The sequence below is a fragment of the Argentina silus genome (assembly GCF_951799395.1).
Source record: "Argentina silus genome assembly, chromosome: 12".
NCBI classification, from domain to species: Eukaryota; Metazoa; Chordata; class Actinopteri; order Argentiniformes; family Argentinidae; genus Argentina; species Argentina silus.
In genome coordinates this window covers 15,502,313-15,522,842 of record NC_139666.1, presented here as the reverse complement: position 1 = coordinate 15,522,842, position 20,530 = coordinate 15,502,313, and the positions used below count along the sequence as shown (strand labels likewise).

The 20,530-nt window shown below is 44.6% G+C and overlaps 2 protein-coding genes across 4 annotated transcripts in view; one reads left to right on the top strand and one right to left on the bottom strand.

The window, feature by feature from the left end:
• Positions 1-4,957: 4,957 nt before the first annotated feature.
• Positions 4,958-7,473, top strand: serp2 (stress-associated endoplasmic reticulum protein family member 2; the record flags this gene model as incomplete). The annotated part of the gene is made up of 3 exons (XM_083681968.1): positions 4,958-5,041; positions 7,102-7,174; positions 7,433-7,473. 3 exons carry the CDS (start codon positions 4,958-4,960, stop codon positions 7,471-7,473), a joined length of 198 nt encoding a protein of 65 aa, XP_083538094.1.
• A 1,930-nt stretch (positions 7,474-9,403) lies between these two features.
• The window catches only part of tsc22d1 (TSC22 domain family, member 1), a gene marked incomplete at its 5' end in the record, with an annotated part of 31,020 nt that continues 19,893 nt past the window's right edge, over positions 9,404-20,530 (bottom strand). The window contains 3 exons of one of the 3 annotated variants that reach the window (XM_083681961.1): positions 9,404-11,012; positions 12,092-12,143; positions 17,610-17,695. In XM_083681961.1, the coding sequence (XP_083538087.1) occupies positions 10,749-11,012; positions 12,092-12,143; positions 17,610-17,695 (402 nt within the window). In that variant the 3' untranslated portion in view covers positions 9,404-10,748. Of the gene's footprint in view, positions 11,013-12,091; positions 12,144-12,620; positions 13,292-17,609; positions 17,696-20,530 lie in introns of those variants that run through there. The other 2 variants (XM_083681960.1, XM_083681959.1) reach the window with 2 other exon arrangements.

Genomic DNA, 20,530 nt, shown 5'->3' with positions numbered 1-20,530 from the left:
AGTTATTTGGGAAAGGATTGGCACGTCACTAACTTAGATTAGCTGCATTCCTCTCTGCATTCTTCTCTGTCACACAGACAGACACAACAACAGTAGACTCATCAGTGTCAGTTTCGGCTATCAAGACAAGAACACACTCAAACTGTTACACTTTCAATAGCTGTCCTCTCTTACACAGGATTTACAGTACTGAATCTTAAACGTTGTTATTGTTATCAGTGTGTGTGTGTGTGTGTGTGTGTGTGTGTGTGTGTGTGTGTGTGTGTGTGTGTGTGTGTGTGTGAGTGTCAGTGTGTGTAGCTCTTCTTATCTGGCCTCCTACAAGGCATCCAGTCAGACAATCAGCTGTAGCCTGAAAGTCCCAGAGCGCCTCGCTAGTCAGCTAGTGGCTCTAGAACCTGAGGAGAGCCCAGCCCAGCCCTAGCCCCAGCCCTAGCCCTAGACCTAGCCCAAGCCCTAGCCCAAGCCCAAGCCCTAGCCCTAGCCCTAGCCCTAGCCCCAGCTCCAGCTCCAGCTCCAGCTCCAGCCCCAGCCCCAGCCCCAGCTCCAGCTCCAGCTCCAGCCCCAGCCCCAGCCCCAGCCTCAGCCCCAGCCCCAGCCCCAGCCCCAGCCCCAGCCCCAGCCCCAGCCCCAGCCCCAGCCTCAGCCCCAGCCCCAGCCTCAGCCCCAGCCCCAGCCCCAGCCCCAGCCCCAGCCTCAGCCCCAGCCCCAGCCCCAGCCCCAGCCCCAGCCCCAGCCCCAGCCCCAGCCTCAGCCCCAGCCCCAGCCCCAGCCCCAGCCCCAGCCCCAGCCCCAGCCCCAGCCTCAGCCCCAGCCCCAGCTCCAGCCCCAGCCAGGTACAACAGAGCCCAACAAAGCCTGCAGAGGAACATTGTACTGACTGACAATACTAACTCCCTCAGCGGGAAGATTCTGTGCTGGGGGGAAGTCCCAGGGTGCTGGGGGGCTGATGGAAGCGCTTAGCCCACTTTTCTCTGACCTAAATATGTGCTGCCTGCTGAATCCCAGCAGTGAGTGGGAGACTGTATATTATTTTCTTCCTGAAGTGCATTGGCCCTGCCAACTACATTAGCCAGATAAATGAAGGAGGTAAACGAACAGAAACCTGCCTCAAGCTTTGTTTGGCAGGTGCAATGAGGTTAGAGAACATGACAGAAGGGGGCTGGTTAGAAGTGGTCCTTAACTACAAGACATTGAGAGCTGTTTTACATAAACAGTTGTAGGAGTTCAACAGCAGGCATAGGCCACAGCAGTGAATAGACCCTGTTACAACTGGCACATACATATTGCTCCTCCCCCTCTCCTCCCTCTCCTCCCTCTCCTCCCCCACTCCCTGTGCCTCTCTTCCATCTTACATGTGACTCTGTTGACTCAGGTGGAAATGACACTCATCGTCTCGAAGTTATTACATAGAACAGAATGGGGATTGACCGTAAAACAACAGATGAACTGTTCAGTTGAGTGAATGACTGATTCTTTTTTGCTTTTGACAGGACTTCCTCCAACACATTCTTAAGATAAACAACACATAGTTAGAAACACGTCACCAAAACAGAGTATAGATTCAGGGCAACTGCACAAACAGACAGTCAGATTGTTACATACACAACGAGTGAAGTGATTTTGGCTGGTGACCAGGCTGCCCAGAGCGGTGTCATTACCTGACGACTGAACCCTCGGAAGAACGAGGTGACAAGTCACATGTCTGGGGAATACCTGCCATGACTTTCATCAGAGGCACATTCATAAGATTGTAGCTTAGCAACCAGGCACACAATGAGTATTGAGTCACTGGTGCTCCTCATGTACTCTCTCTTGGATCATTAAAATAGGCCAGAGATGTGTTAAGAACAGTGCAGTATACTCAACACAAACAAAAGACTGTGAGTGAAGCCGGGACACCAGGGACACGCATGAACACCTCAGTACGGATGTCGGTCTTTCGCTGCATTCATGTCTTTTCTTATTCACCACTGCAGCGAAGAACGCTAATGCATGGGTCTAACCAGAGTGGCAGGACAAGCTGGCACAAAAGAGGCAGGCTGGCAGGATATGAGAGTCTTGGTCTCAAAAGCAGAGGAAAGCAGAGTATATGAAGGGCTTTAAATGCCACCCACTTGTCTTTTACTGACTGTGAGAATAGAAATGATGTATGATTGTGTGTGTGTCTGTGCATGTGCATGTGCGTGTCTGTGTCTGTGTGTGTGTGTGTGTGTGTGTGTGTGTGTGTGTGTGTGAGTGACATGTGAAATTACATATGAATCACTGAGGGCTTTATGGGCTCCCAAAGCAATTACTGCAGCATTGAGCCAATGCAGCAGAGAGGGAGAGAGAGAGAGAGAGGGAGAGAGAGAGAGAGAGAGAGAGAGAGAGAGAGAGAGAAAGTGAGACGGCCTGTTTGGATGTATTGACTTTAAAATCAGAGATCTGGCCCTGCGTTAGCACAGTAGTTATTCTATGTCTGACACCTTCCCCTCAGACACGCCTCTCTGCCTCCCTGCCTGACATTACCTGGATTCATCTCTCATGTTTCAGGCTGTCTAGGGTGGTTGTTTGCCTATCGGTGGCTGCTATTTACCTTCCTCTCAGATATTGTGGTTAAAAAAGCACATCTGCATTGCTGGGCTTAATTAGGGGTGTAGGTTTGAGGTAAACAGACCTGAATCTAGGTCAAAGATTCTCTCTGTTTCAGTCCCAAAATAGATGTTAAATAGGCCTACTGTGGGTGGGGTTGTCTTACAATAGAGAGGCTTTATTGTAACAAAAGCTCATTGGATGAGGCTAAACTGAAACAAATACGGTTGGGTTCATAGTGCATTATCAATGGATGTCAACAGTGCGTGTGTGTGTGTGTGTGTGTGTGTGTGTGTGTGTGTGTGTGTGTGTGTGCGCGCGCGTGTGTGTGTGTGTGTGTGTGTGTGTGTGTGTGTGTGTGTGTGTGTGTGACTTCTTAAGCATCTTGTTTTCTAGGATAATGAGCCAATACATCCTGATTACAGTTGGCCGCATTCCAGTATGAGAGGTTGAAATGGGGTTAAACAACAAAGAGAGGCCAAGTCAAAGGCCTGTGCCTTTCAGTGATCATGCGCTACAAAGGCAGGGGATTACAGTACAAGGTGAAAGCGGACTCCTTTGAGGAATTATGAAAGAGCCTCAACCCAGGGTTGGGTTTCTGTTGGCCCATACACTGATCACAGTTCCACCTGTTCAACAGTGATCTGATTACCACTGAGAAGCTATCCTCAGGCATAGAATGTTAGTGTAACTATGTTTATCACTGAACCCTGAAAGAGTGTCCTCTCAGGATTTGTGTGTGTGTGTGTGTGTGTGTGTGTGTGTGTGTGTGTGTGTGTGTGTATGTGAGAGTGTGTGTATATGCTATGGATGGAGTCATTGGCATGCTTGTCAGTGCTGCCCCTGTGTCGTGGTAGGCTGAGATGTGCCTGAGTAGAATACAAGATGCAGTGCAGCCCCATAGGAGCAGGCGTGAAGGACCCCTTGCTCTCCCTTGCATGTCCTTGGTTGGGCTGAATTTGGAGTGACGTGACACTCACAGGCTCAGGACAGACAACACATGCACACACACACACACACACACACACACACACACACACACAAACACACACACACACACACACCTTATGAAAGCGTTGATGAAGACTTTGAGTTGACTGGGACACCTGATACCCAGCCAGCCCATCACAAACAATGAAATGTGTTACTTTGTGTGTAGATAGGAGAGTGGAATTAAAAGTGAGATATTCTTAGAAATGACATTTGCAAAACAAGGGCAATACAGTTAGGAAAAGAGAGCATTAAGCAAGCATCACTCAAACAAAAACAAGCCTGATCATATTGTAGGTTGAGTATTCTTTAAAATAATTAATACTAATAACAATAAAGAGCCTCCCAATACCTATATAAACACAGTTGTCATTAGGTATTAATCACATGTTTGTAAATAATCTTAAAATGGCAATTATTCTTTCTCCGTCCCCCTCCCTGCTAGCTAAGGAGACAATTGTGCTGTGCAACCCTCACACACCCCCTAGATGCAGTTGCTAGGCAACCACTCTTATCAGTGCTCCCAGTGTAGCTCTGCTGACTGGTACAATGTTCCATTTCTCTCTTGCTCACTCTTTCTCTTTCTTTCTCTGTCTCTTCTCCTTCACCCTTCTCTCTGTCTTCCTCTCAATCTCTCCCAATCTGTATCTGTTTGAGTCTTTCCCTTATTCATTCTTTCTCTCTCTCTCTCTCTCTCTCTCTCTCTCTCTCTCTCTCTCTCTCTCTCTCTCTCTCTCAATAAAGCATACTGAATAATTACAAACCCCAAAAGATAAAAATGGTTGTAATAATGTGAATAAAATGCATACAGAAAACCAAGAGATCAAGACACTGCCCAGAGTATATTATAGAACACTCTGCACTGGCCCAAATACCTGCAGGACATGCCCAAACAGCATAGGCCTATATGCTCACACTTTCCTTCTAGCTTTCAAGAGCCCATTCCTTAAGGGTTTTTTCAACAGCGCTTATAATTATACCTTAGTTGTAGTAGGCCTAATATCAGTGAATATTTTCATTCTTCAATATGCCTGTGAAGCCCTTTTGATTGTCAATTACCCAATGTTGGTACTGTAGGTTATAGGCTATATTCAAGGACACGCAGTGACTAGCCCACTGCTAAAGAAAAAGAAAACAATTCGTAAAAACAAAAAAATGACAAGATAAATGGGTGGCTTAGTTGTTGATAGTTGTTGCAATAGTTTGTCTGAAGCTCGATGGAGAAAATGGGGCAGAATAAAACCCGTTTACCGTCTAGCGCGCGCCCCGCTCCATGGAAGCGCACTACCGTACGCGCGCGCGACAGCAGGTGCAGAGGAGTGGGGGTCTCGCGGCATCATTACTGCATCAAAAACAACTGGATATAATTTTAAAATATTAGTATTCTCGGAAGATGGTAGCAAAACAAAGAATCCGTATGGCAAACGAAAAACACAGCAAAAACATCACGCAGAGAGGCAACGTTGCAAAGACCCTGGTGAGACGAGGCTTTTCTTAGCAGGATGAGTCCCATCATCATACGAGAGAGATGCAATGCAAGCATGACATCAATTTAATTCATCACTGATGACAATTGCATGTTTTCAATAGGACCCATCCATTTCAGAATAATTTATTGTTTATGTCCAATCCGATTGCCTATTATGGTGGTGCGGTGTTCATTAGGATATCGATAACGGGGCTTAAATATTGTAACCGTTAATAGATTACAACCCTGCATTCTGTTTTTCATTTCCACCTAATATATACGATAGCCTAATAGATTCAAACCATTCTGATCAATCAAATGGCACAAAGGGTTGAATAAATGGTTGCTTAAGTGTCTTTTCATTCACTGTCATCTCTCTTGCCCTCCCATCCATATGTAGTCCACACGTTTCCTTATCAGCGCTCCATGTGTTGTAGTCCATAGGTTGACGTGCCGGTTGGTTTATCATTAACGTCTGTCGACTATTTATGGTCCATTTATGGTTCATTTTAACCGGTCATCTGTTTATGGGGTTTAAACCGTTTAGGATCAATTATTAATCAGAGTTAGGCGTCGATAGACAGCTAAAGAAGAGATTGTCATTCATGGTGTTATCTTGCTGTACAGTCTATGAAGCGAGGCTTCAGTAGTAAACACAATCTCAGGTCAACGTACAGTAATCTTACCACTGTTTTAACTCGTTGGGTAGGGATACTATACTGACTTTACAGTATAACCAGGTCGTTCTATACTTGGCAGTGGCCTATATGAGTGTACTATATATACAGTCAGTCTGTGTGCATGGGAAGACCATAAACATGTTGATGTGATACATGTTCATTACAACAGCCATTACTGTCAAATGTAGTGTTATTTAATTCCTGATGTGTCCACCCTCCAGTGACTGGGCTTTCCAGCAGCAGCTCCATATAAGGCAGTCTGACTTGCATTGGATGACCCTTGAGATGTTCACTTTTCCTCTGACAACAATGAGTAATACACTATAATTATCTTTTTACTTCCCTCTTCAACATCAATGTGTTGTGGAAGGTGAAATGATAAAGCTTACTGTGGGATACAGATTGTTGTCATTGTGCATGTTGCAATAAAGGAACACTTGCCCTGTGTGTTCTAGATCCTCATTGTGTGATCGTCGACTATGTTGGGATGGTGATCAGGAGGCTCATGGATGCTGCCCAACTATATGACATCATCCTGACCACATCTTGTGGTTATGGTGGTGTTTTGTCTTGTGGCAGTCTAGACTACCAAGTAGAGTCTTTCTACACATGTTTTCCATGTGAGCTGTATTCGTAGCTGAGACAGAAGGGACAAGCAACATGCAAACTCTGCAGAACTCAGTTTATTATTAGACCCAATCTGCCCTGTTAGCCCACTCAGTTAATGGGGTTATAACAGGCAGACTGGACCAACCTCTTACCTTGTTGAAAACTTGTCTTGTTCTGCACGTATTCTTTTATGTAGTGGAGTCAGATTCCCACAGTGTTCTGTGGACGGCTTAGGCCTGAAGAATATAGCCTTTCCCCCTATCCAACTACCTGCCATCAGCCCTCTGATCTGTGTCGACCTCCTTCCATGGATGTTAGTTCAACATGGTTTTCTCCTGCACTCCCATGTTCTGCCATGATTTTACTGTATTGATGGCGGTCATACAAACTCTGACTTTATGTCTGGCCCAGGGGAGGCTGGTGGTGCTAGAAATCAGAGGACGGGCTCATTGTAATGCATGGAATGGAATGAGGAATGGTATCAAACACGTCCATTCCATGCATTACAATGAACCCGTCCTCCGACTACTACCTCCACCGGCCTCCACTGGTCAGGCCAGCTAAAAGAGGATCCCCACCTCCTCTTTCTGCTTGCTGCAGTGGACCTGTCATGAGCTTTTATTATGTTTTGGAATCAAATATCCTTATTCACTTTGTTCAAAATTCTGATAGCTCAGGTGCACATTCTGCAAGCTAAACAGTGATGCAAACATTTACAAGTTGTGCTTGTATGTCTTGGCAGAGTCTGCACAGTGGCTGACTGTTGTGTTGTCTCCACAGCGACCACAGGAGGAGAAGTATCCGGTGGGGCCGTGGCTGCTGGCTCTCTTTGTGTTTGTCGTGTGTGGATCAGGTAAACACGCTAAGGCCACACACTGTTTCCTGGATACAGATTAAACCTCCTCCTAAAAACCATGGTCAATGGAGGGTCCGCCTTGAAAGCGTGATTTTAGTCCAGGACAAGGCTTAAATGTGGCTTGGACATCACCCCTAAATGTTTTGTCTGGAGATGTGTGACATTGATTTCAAGAAGGGACAATTCTGTAGTTCACGCTGTAACTCTGTTGTCCTTCAGTAGTGTTGTCCTAACAGGAGCCATTCTCTCTCTCAGCCATCTTCCAGATCATACAGAGTATACGGATGGGAATGTGATCCAGAGGCCCCTCCAGACTCTCCCTCCCCCACATCCCCTCACCAAGCCTGGGGCTTCTCGCCACCATACGCCCCTGACCCTCCAAAGGCCCGGAGGCTAGGACAGCTCTGACTCCATCAGGACAGGCCAGGGAGCTGAGCCCCCCCCTCCATCCATCTGACCACCCTCCCACTCTCCCACCCCAACCCCCACCCTTGCACAGTGTTTACAGTGTTCCAGGCAGAGGGACTGAGAGTTTTTCTACTGACTATCTGAACCACACTGGCTGGAGTTCACCCCTTACAGTGTGTGTTTTACCATTATCACCGGGGTCATACCTGTGTGTGTGCGTGTGTGTACAGTATGTGTGCGATTACGTGACTCCTGCTGACAATGTGCCATACTGCTCTGTTTCTATATTTATCTGTGTCGCGTGAGAACCTTTTTCAAATAAAATGTGAAATGCATTTGGGAAGTGTCTGGTATCAGTTCCACTTTGGCAGCTTGTATCCCAGAACATGTTGCCCACAGATTCACCCCTCAAAGAGTAGAACTAGGATCTTTGTTTGCAGATGTGTGTGTTGTATAACTTACCATTATCAAACCACATGTCTGGGATGTCTGTGTCTAAATTCCAGGTGGTTAGATGAATGTGATTTCCCTCATGACATTATTCTCATGACATTATTCTCATGACGTGTAGGTTCTCCAACTGACATACCAGGATTCCTTCTCAACACATCTTTTCAAACGTACCAGTATTTAACTCCAAAAACTCCTCAAAACAGATGTTCTTGATTTCAATCTTGAGTCATGCTCTCTCATTGTGCAATGAGGCTTTGGGTTATACAGTTCTACTGTGTATGACTCAGATCCTGCAGAGCAGTGTTTACACTCTGTACTATGCTTATAAGAATCAACAAGTTATATTAATCCAAAACATATTTGCTAATTGTGAATCTTTTAGGAGGCACTAATTTATGGTCAGTGTATTTTCCTTCTTAGGGGTTAAGGTTAGGGTTTGGGCTTCTAAGTGTATCCTAGATGTGTGCCTATGGGCAACTATGTTTAACCAGAAGCCTTCTGCTGACTCAGTCCAGGAATGAGGATTCAGACGCAGCAGTTACCTATTGGTCTGTCTGCCTGTTTGTCTGTCTGTCTGCTGAGAGCCCTGAGGTCAATGCCCAAGTCCATACTATCTGTCTTTGTCTGTGGTAGATATATAAAACAAATACAAAAACCTGCTGTTGACTGTGAAAGAGGGTTATGCAAGGCTGGACCCCTGCACCGAGCTAAACCATATGTAGGCTACTAGTAAATACTGTACCCAGCTGTACTTCCCTCTGAACTGGAGATAGCCTTCACATCTGGCTCTCAATGCAGTTTTTAACACTTTGGGGTAAAGCAGAGGGAGACTGGCACCTCAGTTATCCTGAAGAGTGAATAGCACAGGGAAATTCTGCTTACTTCAGAAGATGCTTACTTCAATCTTCTATGCAAGTACAGGAACTACCGTACAGCTCTTTGAGCCTAGTGCAAGGGTAACATATATAATTAATGACTACAATTATCTCATTAAGGCATGTAAAATAAGAAAGGATTAGTTATATAGAAATCAGGATGAGATAACATAATCTGGCCAAATGTGTATCCTGACTTCAAAGCCCTGCAGCAGTGCAGCTAAGCATACCTCCAGTCTTCCCCACTCATACCAGCACAGCAAAGTCCAGCATGCTTGCATATGTAACTAGACAAGAGGGGGCGGAGACTATCAGAAAGCAGGGCACAGGGGAAGGAGAAAACAGCCAATCAGGGTCTGAGGGCTTGTCTATTGTTTACATAACTACACCCATTGGAACCCATTCAATGCTGGAAGAAGGACCTCCAGTTCATGAATCAATCCACTTCATCAACAGTAGTGCATTAAAGAAGGAAAAACAAACAAGTGTATAATGATTCCTTTAACATTTTTATTGAAAGTTGTGAAGTGCAACTGTCAAGTGCAATTGTGTTATGTATGTTACAATTTCTCATCTGTTTTGAGGAAACATGCACAGAACATGAGCATACAACTTATACATAGAATGCAAAAAATCCATCGCAGTTTCTTTATGATATTCAGAGTAAGTGTTAAGTTAAAGAGTTGATCAGCCGGAAGTACTTCACTGCCAAAAATGAAAACGAAAAAAATCACGAGGGTGCAATACTTCAAATAATTTCAAGTGAACGATGGTTTACAGTAGGAGTTAATGTTGCAGCAGATAATATGGATTACAGTTGTCTGTATGTATGTCTGTCTGTCTGTCTGTCAAGTTAAATAACCAAAACTCCTATCAAGCTCCATAGTCCTGAATTACAGCATTTAAAGAGACGGCACAAATCGTTCAGGTCAGCCCATTACTAGCTCCCTCTGAATTTGTACAACCTAAATAGCATCTCTTTTTTTATCTTTTCTCGTGATATCACTATTTTACACAGTACTTACACTAAATATACAGAAATATACATCATACTCCCATCAACTCCTCTTTTCAAATGAAGCTTAGCCCAACATCTCAACCCCTCAGATTCTTATACATGTCACTGCGGAGAAGAAGCAGCCATATTGAGCTTACAAGGGCAAGAGCGAGGGGCTCAAACTTAAATACTGAAAAAATAATATCATCTCTCTCCTTAAGCAAGTTTTCTCCCTTCAACCCCACAGTTAAAATGATGACGTCAATGCAAGTGTTGTGTTCATCCTCTCGATGTCTCCACACTCCCCATGCCAGATGGGTACTCTTATGTCATGATGATAATCCCCATATATTTCACTTTATCATCGTGAAAAGTGCCTTCTCTCTATAGCGTGTAGCCTGGAGAGAACCGCTGTATTTACACTACAGGATTCAGCAAAGCATGGCGACACCCATTACAATCCCCATCATCACCACTGAAATCGACATCACTTGAAATCCATTGACACAGACACAGTGACTCTTTGTCATGTCCACTTGATTTGTTTCTTTGTTTGTTTGTCAGACAATCTGTTTTTAAGACCATGTATTTTGGCAATGTTCATTCCCTGCCAACCGGCCCCTCTCCCCCTCGATTGTCTTTGATAGTGTGTTTAAAGCACCTCAAAACGACACTCCGGTCACGTTTCGAGAGTTAAATATGTGCAAATTCTTGTCTTGACAGCGGTGCCTCCTGCAGTGGAGGCATGTTTGTTCTGCAGCTGTAGCAGGAGTCTGTCTGTGTGAACAGTCAGTCAATATGGTGCCCTGGTCCACCCCTCTCTGGGGCGTGGGTTGTGCTACGCCGAAGGTCCAGAGTTGTGTGAGGCGGGCTGGGCCGGAGCAGAGGGCTGGGGCCCAGGGGGCTGCTGTGTGGGGGCAGGAGGGGAGCCCGTCTGGACCTGGGCCTGGAACTGGGCCATCTGCTCAGGGCTGGCCAGGGTCTTCAACAGGGTGTTCTCCTGCTCCAGCTGGGAGTTTCTTTCAATCAGTTCCTTGATCTGCTCCTTCAGAACCTCCACCTCCTCCCGCACCGCATACATCAGATGGCTCTTCACCAGATCCTGTTGTTAGAGAGAAAAACACACAAAGTTAAATATCGTGCTTCTCATTAAAAAAAAAAACAACACTTGATCAAACATGAAAAAACAAAGTGAATGTTGTACTCCTTAAATAAAAAATAATGAGAACACACACCACACACTTAAATTAATGTTGATGATAATACTCTGAGAGTATAGTATTACTCTCATGGTGAAAAATACTTATGGTTGTAATAGCCTACAATATGTTGGCTCTAAAAGTATAATGTAAGCTTCTGTTTGTTTAAATTGAAGATCTTCTCTTCTCTTAAATACTCCCTCTCCTTCCCCTGACGCTACCACAAAAACGTCACCAAGCCGACAAAATGGCCGGCCCACATATATGGTAGCCAATCAGAGCCCGAGATATTTATATCCAGGTGTCAAATATTTCGAGTTTGCCTAGCAACAGCTGCTCCAAGGCACATAATTGCGTGACTGCGTCGCAGCACAGGTCCAATGACAATAGCGCGAGAGAGAAACAGAAAATAAAGGCCTGCACAGCACAGTATTCATTTCGGACGTGGTATCTATTTCACATAAACAGTAGCATCATTCTGGAATCGAAACTGAATGTTTTAGAGGCTATACGGTTGTACGGGTTTAGTGCATCATAGCAATTTGACTGATAACACTGAATGTTGTGTTGTAGTTTATATTACTAGTTATAACGTACGCCAATGCTATTCAAGACACTGGCCAATTTAAAAATCAAACTGACGTCAATCACGTGAATAGCGAGAGCACACCCTATGTTGTTATTTTGTATCCAGCAAATGACCTGTCTACGTAACGTCAACTTGATTACGTTACAAAGTAGCGAGAAAATGTACTGAGTGGCCTACGCGGCATACAAAGGGATCACTAGTCGTCTGTACAATGCGTGACTTCCTCCATTCTATGCTGGCTGTGTCATTCTCATTCATTCACTTTGCTGAAGAAATCCTAGCATTTAAGAGACCATTCTTCGCATGGATTCTTATTATAGAGATTCTTATTATACAGATTTGTGTGTAAGGCATGCGAAGAATAGCCTAGTGAGCAAACATATAGAAACTTACCATTGCTTGTTCGATTTTGTTGTCTATGGCCACAACACTAGCTCCTGAAGAACTGGAAGAAACAGAAACAAAAAACATGAATACATTTCATCTTTAAAAATTGAACCAGCAAATTGTAGACAGTTCTAGAGCCAAGCATTTAGATAAATGAAGTAAAATAAGCCTCGAGTGTCATTTCACTGACATCCAACTCAATGCAACCAACTAATCTACCAAGGACTGTGTGTGAAGCTACAGCATCTCCAAAGCTGTGGCTTCAAGCCACGGCAAACCGACACTGGCACCCAATTACAGCAAGTGACATTTTCTGTCTCTTCGAACCAAATCTAAATAGTATCACCACCTCACATTTAACATCAATGTATTCATATTTGTTTGGTTAATATATATATAATGCTGCGCAACTAGAGACGGAAATTAATGCATAATCAATCACTTTGTAAAACCTGCATTCATTCAGCATACAGAATATTGGCCGCTGAAAGACAGTCTTGCAGGAGATGCCCTTCTCAAAAAGAGTCATATTTACCTATTGTCGAGCCTAACGGGCGAACTATCAGTGCCCAGCAACGACGATAAAAACGAAATAGAAAAATGTCTCAGCTGGCAAACACCAAGATCCATTGCCACTGTATAGCACGGAGTATTCATGCTATAGCATCCGTACAAAAACAAGCGTATCCCAACTGAAACCGCTCTCGACGATGTCGTGTATCACAATTCACATTCTCTATGTCAGTGGTTTGGAGAAGCAGTGCCAGGCACTTTGTGTCCCGTTGGAAAAGCCTGCTATCCCGGGGAGCCCGCACATCTACCACCGCAGCACAAACAATATCCAAGGTCAGCTCATCTCCGCGCTGCTGAAAATCTGCAGCCTGGGATATTTGCATAATTTATCTAAGAAAAATAGCGCGATCATGCACCCCATTGGTGGAGAGAGAGCGATATTTGAGTAATATATTTAGTAACGCCCCTACCTGCGGCTCAGCCGACCTCATTAGCATAAAATATTCAGGGGGTGGGGGTACATCAAAACTGGGAAAAACCGGATGGAATAGGGAGAGACAACACAGCAATACTTCCAAGACAGGACATCTTTATTCTTTGCCTCTATGTTACATGTCGGAACTATCAGCAATTGCTAGGAGAGCAGGAATCATTGCAGTTCACAACAAAACATGAGAAACTGAGAAATTGACAATCCTGTGATGTCATTCATCTTGTGCTTTTAAAACAACTAACTATTGATAAAATTGATATTTTGATAACCAATCATTATGAAGACAACTTGAATAAAAACCAAACAAGCTCCCTGCAGGTGCAAATACAAAATGTTGTAATTTGACATAAGCACTTCATGTCAATATATCACCCCCTGGTGGTTACTATGAGTACTAAAGCCTTCACACAAGTCAAGGATAACATTGACATTTACATCTATATTAAATATTCAAGCAAGGCAACTATAGAGATGTATTCAACAACACAGCTCTTTAAAAAAACAAAAACATAGTGTGTATAGCATGAGTAGCCTACGGTGCGGACACAGGGCAACTTGAAAAATCATCCAAGACACTAACCAATTTCATGTGAAGGGAGTCACCATCACAGCGTGCTTCAAATTACTGAGAGGTTGTGCACAAGGCGCATGTGCTGATATATAGTAATCATAAGTACGTTACTCTTAAATAAAATCAAGGCACACAAAGGATCTATTGAATGTAAACAAAACAGTGGGTGTTTTGGATTTGGTAAATTAAACGACGGGCTTGATTAATGTCTTCAATAAACATAATCTTAGAATAATCAGACAAAGCTAATACACTCCAGAGGTTATCCAAAGTCCATGACACTCTAACCTCGGTCAAAGAGAGGCCTGGACACGTCAAGGCCATTACTACAACAGACAAAAAAAAAAAGCTGTACTGTAACTCCACAAAACACAGACCACATCGCAACCAGTGACTCTCCATGTTAAAACAATACTATGGTGTAAAATGCTTCTTCAGATCCCCATGACTCAGATACAGCTAGGACCTTGAATGACTAATTGAATCTTTCTCTGATTCAGGTGGACACCCATCTAAATGTTTAAAAAGAAAAAAATGAAAAAATGTTAGCGTGGGTGACTTACACTTACACTCTACAGGCAGAGACATGACATGACTTTTGCTGAGACTCTTCAGTTTCATGAGTATGTTATCTGTTCAATGCCAAGGATTGTATAAAGGGGCAGGAGTGGCAATGGCTGTTCATATTGAGTGCTACTGGAATACCATCATCTATGCTCTTCAGCCCACAGTTAGTACCTAGTTTCAATTTAGGCAGTAGCACCACATGACTGTACAGGTAGTTATGTTGCAGTTCTCCTCTGAGAACAGAGTAAACCTAGTTGAAAAGCTGAAAGCTGAAGAAGCATTGCTCTTCAGGACAGAGAAAGGCCCATAGGTTGTCTTGCAATCAAAACTTTGTGGCGATGAAACTGAGGTACAGAAAAGGCGTATATTCAGTGTTTTCTTTTTGACTTGTCTATTGAAATCTAAATAAGAGCAGGCTTGCCTCTGCAGTATGTCAGGATCAGGGTGTGTAAGGGTATGTAAGGGTGTGTAAGGGTATGTAGGGGTATGTAAGGGTGTGTAAGGGTATGTAAGGGTGTGTAGGGGTGTGTAAGGGTGTGTAAGGGTATGTAAGGGTGTGTAAGGGTATGTAAGGGTGTGTAGGGGTATGTAAGGGTGTGTAAGGGTGTGTAAGGGTATGTAGGGGTATGTAAGGGTATGTAGGGGTGTGTAAGGGTATGTAGGGGTATGTAGGGGTATGTAGGGGTATGTAGGGGTATGTAAGGGTATGTAGGGGTGTGTAGGGGTGTGTAGGGGTATGTAAGGGTATGTAGGGGTGTGTAGGGGTGTGTAGGGGTATGTAAGGGTATGTAGGGGTATGTAAGGGTATGTAGGGGTATGTAAGGGTATGTAGGGGTATGTAAGGGTATGTAGGGTATGTAAGGGGAGAGATGATAGTTTTCCCTAATGTAGAATAAGGAATGAGGTGTGCAGCCACAGTAAACTAGCATATGATGAGGTACACAGAAGTATAGCATGTATAGCAAAGTAGAACAATCAATCTCAGCACTTCTAAAGGGGAGAATTGACCTCTATACTTTCGTCAACATATTCCAGACACACCTAACAGACAACCTTCATATACAAAAACCTTTCACATGCCACCGCCTGAAACGCCTGAGACACCCAGCCCACAAATATACAGACCACACCCCTTAAAGCTACTCACACACACAATCCCCTACACACAGCCCTAACATTCCTAACTCACATCCTAAAGGGTTCACACACATCCACATCCGCAGACACACCCTACCTGTGAGCTAGGGATGGAGGGAGGGAGAGGGGAGGTTCCTGCCATTGAAGAATGTCTTAATCCTGCCAGCAGGGTGTGGGGATTTAGCCCAAACAGAGACAGAGACAATGTCTCTATAATATATGCCTTTCAGTACATTTGTCTCGCAGTGTCTTCTCTTTCCTTAGCAACACGGATCAAAGATCTGGGCCCCTGCCTTCTATTCTTCAAAGGCACCACAGGACTACCTGTCATCACTGCACACAATTCACAGAAAGCAGTTCTCCTGATGGAGCTAACAAAAGACTCCTCTTTGTCTCCACATTGCTTCTGTATGGTTCACCTTTATTAGCAGAGCCATGGATTACTGTAAGCAATAGGGTTCAAAAATGGTTCAAACATAGCCCCATGTGCTCAGTACTGTGTCACCACCCAGTAAATACAGATCGCCTGTGCGAATCGAATGCAGCAGTGCTTCTACTGAAGCCAATGAGATCAGTAAGAGGCTCAATGCCCAATGTTGTCTCTTCCGGACTTCTTTGACTGGAAGTGGGTTTAACCAATTACGGAGGTCCAAATATAACCCTCTACAGACCACGTCCTGACTTCAGCCCTAGTCCCTGCACTTGACTCCTGCACTGCACTGCGACCCAAAGCGCCTTAGCTTGGAGCTATACTGGGCTATATTCTTGCATCACTAGGCCATACTGGGACATATAGTTCCAGGAAGCTGTGCTTTCCCGATGTTCTGTAATTCTCTCATTGTCACACAAAGCCAATAACAACCTTAACATTAACATTAACCCTTGTCCCAAATCAAACTTAAAATAGGGTTGTTCATTTTTTTTTTTTATCAGTTCTGTTAATAGTGCTTCTTTTGACTGTTCTAGTGTGACCATGAGATAAGTACCATCCTGTCTATCTCTGTTGGAGAATGACCAATAAGTTAATTTAATTTCACCTATTCATCAAAAGGATATAAGGGAAACAATGAGCTCGAGTTTTGGACTGGGCCTAACGGAACTGATCAACCACTGTACACCTTTAAAAGCCACAGAACAGAAGTATGGCTTTTTAACCACAATTGTAACTACCACAAGTCCTAACCTGTCCCGAGACCTGAATCATAACCAACTAAACAATGACGCAAGGCCTAGTCTATGGATGAAAATGACCAGCCTAAATGACTTAAAAGCGTAGTATAAAGATACTATATATACACCTACTACCTACCCACACTTCTTCACTGTATAGCACAGACACATGTTCCTTATTGCTTTACTATACATGGGAACCACTCAGGTGACCTACTGAAGACAGAGCAATGACCCCGGCCCTAGCCTCAATCCTGCTCTAATATAATTACAACACACCACTACTGGTTCAACACACTCAACTAGACAACACACACATCCATCATGCAACTATTAACACACATGCATACACACTCGCCTAGACCACATAGCTGTCTCTACAACACCCCATCGAATGCCACCGGTTATTTACATTCTGCAAAGCACAAGAGACAACGTTTATAGGAATAACTACACTGTCTGTGGTACCCTGTGCAGGCAATTTAAGGCCTATTCCAAAGCTATTTGTGGAGTGTAGTGAGAAGAAGATGCATGAAATGGCAGGGACACCACGATGCCAGAACCCTGATGAACCATCTTGTACGATCACAAACAAAGCGATGACAAGAAGCTAAATGGACTTACAGTACAAAAAAATCATGGCATATTTTATTGCATTGTTACCCCTTACAAGTACACTACAATACCATCAAATCAGGATAATAGGTATTCTGTACATGAAGCTTCATAACAGACTATCATAATCATACCCCCGAACACATTCTACTTCTGTGTCTAATGCACATGACTGAACACATACCAATCCAAAAACGGACTAAAAAAATCAAACCGGACTACTCTTCAACAACTGTGATTAACAAATAGACTATACCCAAATTCTCATGCAATGCCACGAAGCCATCATCTACTCAAAAATGCACCAGTCAATGAAATAACCACCTTTAGACTCCAACTCCTCCGTCCCAGAGAGAGAGAGATAGCGACAACGAAGCTCGGAAAGCCTTTTGTTTGCACGAGTCCCTCTTCGCTCGTCAGATAGACTACTGCTACGCTGTGAACAGTGTTTCCTTTACCTCTTGAGATGCTGCTCCAGCTCCCAGAACAATAGGTTCATGGCCATCTCGTCCGGGCCCCGCACACGAAACACCCTTTCTCTCATTGAGATGTCAGTCCACATCCCCGACAACAGAACTGGATCCCTCGTTCTCCTTCTCTTTCTCTTTCTCTCTCTCTCTCAAACACACACACACACACACACACACACACAGCAGAGAGCCGGGACGTACACTTTACTCCCTCTGAGTGTGAAGACGATAGGCGGAGAAGACGAGACAGGCCAAGTCTGTGTGTGAGAGAATGTGTGTGTGTGTGTGTGTGTGTGTGTGTGTCGCGTCACTCTACCGTACAGTCTTTGTGTGTGTCTCAGGCAGGCAGGCAGGCTTGCGAGTGTGAGCGAAAACAAGAGCAGGGCAGGCAGTGACGTCACACCGTTCTGAGGTCATGTGACCTACAGTTACATAAACCATCAACAGAGATTAGCATCTGCCCCGATGATCCCCATTTCTACACCCCACTACCCCAGGAGGCAACCACCCACCCTGCCTCTGCTTTGAGCGTCTCTCTCTCCCTCTCTCTCCCCCACTCTCTCCCCCCACTCTCTCCTTCTCTCTCTCTCTGGCCCCCTCTCTGTGTTTAGGAGGGCGTAGAGTCGGGCCCCTGTGCTTGAGAAGGGTCTTATCCTGTCATTTCTCATCAGTGGAGCAACCCGGCGCTGGGCTTAACACCTCCACAGACAGAAAGCACAACAGAGCCGGCACACACGTCTCCTAGGCTTAGAGTCAGCCGGCGGAGAATCAACAACACAGGGATCCACAATGCAGGGGATTTCACCTGTTCAAATACACAGAGGGTGAGTCAGTAGGGGCTTTCCATGTGCCCTGTGTCTGACTGCAGCAGCTTACCTTCACCCCACAGAGTATGGGACAAGAGACTATTCACTGTCATTACTGTTACCCTATTCTAACCTAAGTCCATGAGACACCATACAAGATCAAAATCTTACAAATCCACCAGACAACATACCCTCTAAGCCATCCACTAACTCATGCCACAATGATTATGTCACTATTTCGGGCCTACAAGCATGATGTGATTGTTTTGGTTGTTAATCTTCCGAGTGAGGTGTTTTTAAATTACTTTAGTAAAGACCTTCACCTGGTAATGGATTGTAGAATAGGACAGAAGCCTGACAGGCCTACCTCTGGCCAAGGCCCAGTTCAGCCTCGATCTGAAAAATTATCAGCCAAAATCCACCACATGAATGTGAATGTGTAACCATGTTCTTACATAATCACCTGTTTCTTTATAGCAGGGGATAAACTACTTGCTTTATCATGATGCAACATTATGAATGATGTTAGGAAGGAGTGCTGCTCTTCTGAGATCATCCTGACCTCTACAGAGAGTGGTGTATCACTATATCTGACTACCACCAGTGCACTTTATGATACAGTTTCCCAAATAGTGGGTTAACTTGACTGGGTGGAGGCCTGAAGACTGGGTTTGTGGCTCAAAGCATTGGCTTTGAATATTCTTTAGGCTTTAGATACTAGCTATAGTTTAATAGTTTAGGAGAGGGCCACACAGACTATACTAGCAGGTTCAGGGCCCTGGTAGGGGCTCTATAACTGACCCTCACTATGGATGAGTCACTGTGGCATGGAGGAATGATGAGTGGCCATTTTGGCATGACATGAGAGAGAGAGAGAGTGAGATAGAGGTGCCATTTGAGCATTTGGGCTGACAGCAGCAAGTCCTCAGTGCTGCTCTCACTCCCACCAGGGGAGAGCTAACACACAGCTAGAATGGACCAGATACACCGCCTCAGCAGGTTCCACTGTCTCAGAGAGAGGGATGTGGAGAGAGGGATACGAGGGGGGGGGGGGAGAGAAAGAGGTACATCACCAAATACTGTAACACTATGTAATATAACTTACCATTTTTAATTCAGAGGTTAAACATATGGCTGCCCTGTTTCTTCTCATTGTTCAGAGGTCTACACCCCTGTCATGCATTCAACAACACAAGTTACCCTAGGCTACATGTTATACTGACATATGTTGAAATATGACCCATTTCTACATGTAATACTACACTACATTTGTGTAATACTAAACTAATCCACAGTATCAGAGGTGTCCTCGCAGGTGTTTTGTCTCTGATAAGGATCACTAGGTGTGTTTGGGGACTGAGAGCCTGCGCTGAACCAAACACAGCTGGTGTTACCCTAAGGGTGTGGCGTGCGTGTGTGTGTGTGCGCGCGCACGTGTGTGTGTATGCGTGTGCGTGCGTGTGTGTGTGTGTGTAAGCACCAGGTATGAGTAATGTGGAGTGAAACCTGGCTTTAGCGGGATTAAGACCCAAAGAATACACACCACTCATGGAAGGAACAATGGAGAGGATTCTTACACACGAGGTGTGAAGAAAGAGGGGATAGGAGGGTAGAAGAGAGATGGAAAAAGAGTGAGTGAGGGAATGAGAGAGCAGAAGTATGGGGAGAAAGAGAGAAAGAAAAAAAAGAGCGTGTGAATAAAGAGAGTGAGTGAAAAGAGAGAAAGTGAGTGAAAAGAGAGAGAGTGAAAAGAGAGAGTGAAAAGAGTGAGAGTGAGAGAGAGAGAGAGAGAGGGTAAACGCCAGCAGCTACAACAGTAGTTGTCCTTGCCCTCCCTGTCTTTTGTCTGTATCCACTGGATACTTGATGGGAAGTGACAGATGAGATGAGGCGGTGATGTAAGGAGCAGCATAGACCGCAGTCCCCCTTCACTGTGGGCTCTAAACCAACCGCTGCACTCCTCCACATGCAAAGAGGAGTAGGGCTACAACGCCGTGAGTGTGGGAGAGAACGCACAGCGGTAGAAACACACCATCATAGACCATCATATAGTAGCTACTAGCTAGCCTATATGAAAGAGAAGTGGGTGCGTGTGTGTGTGTG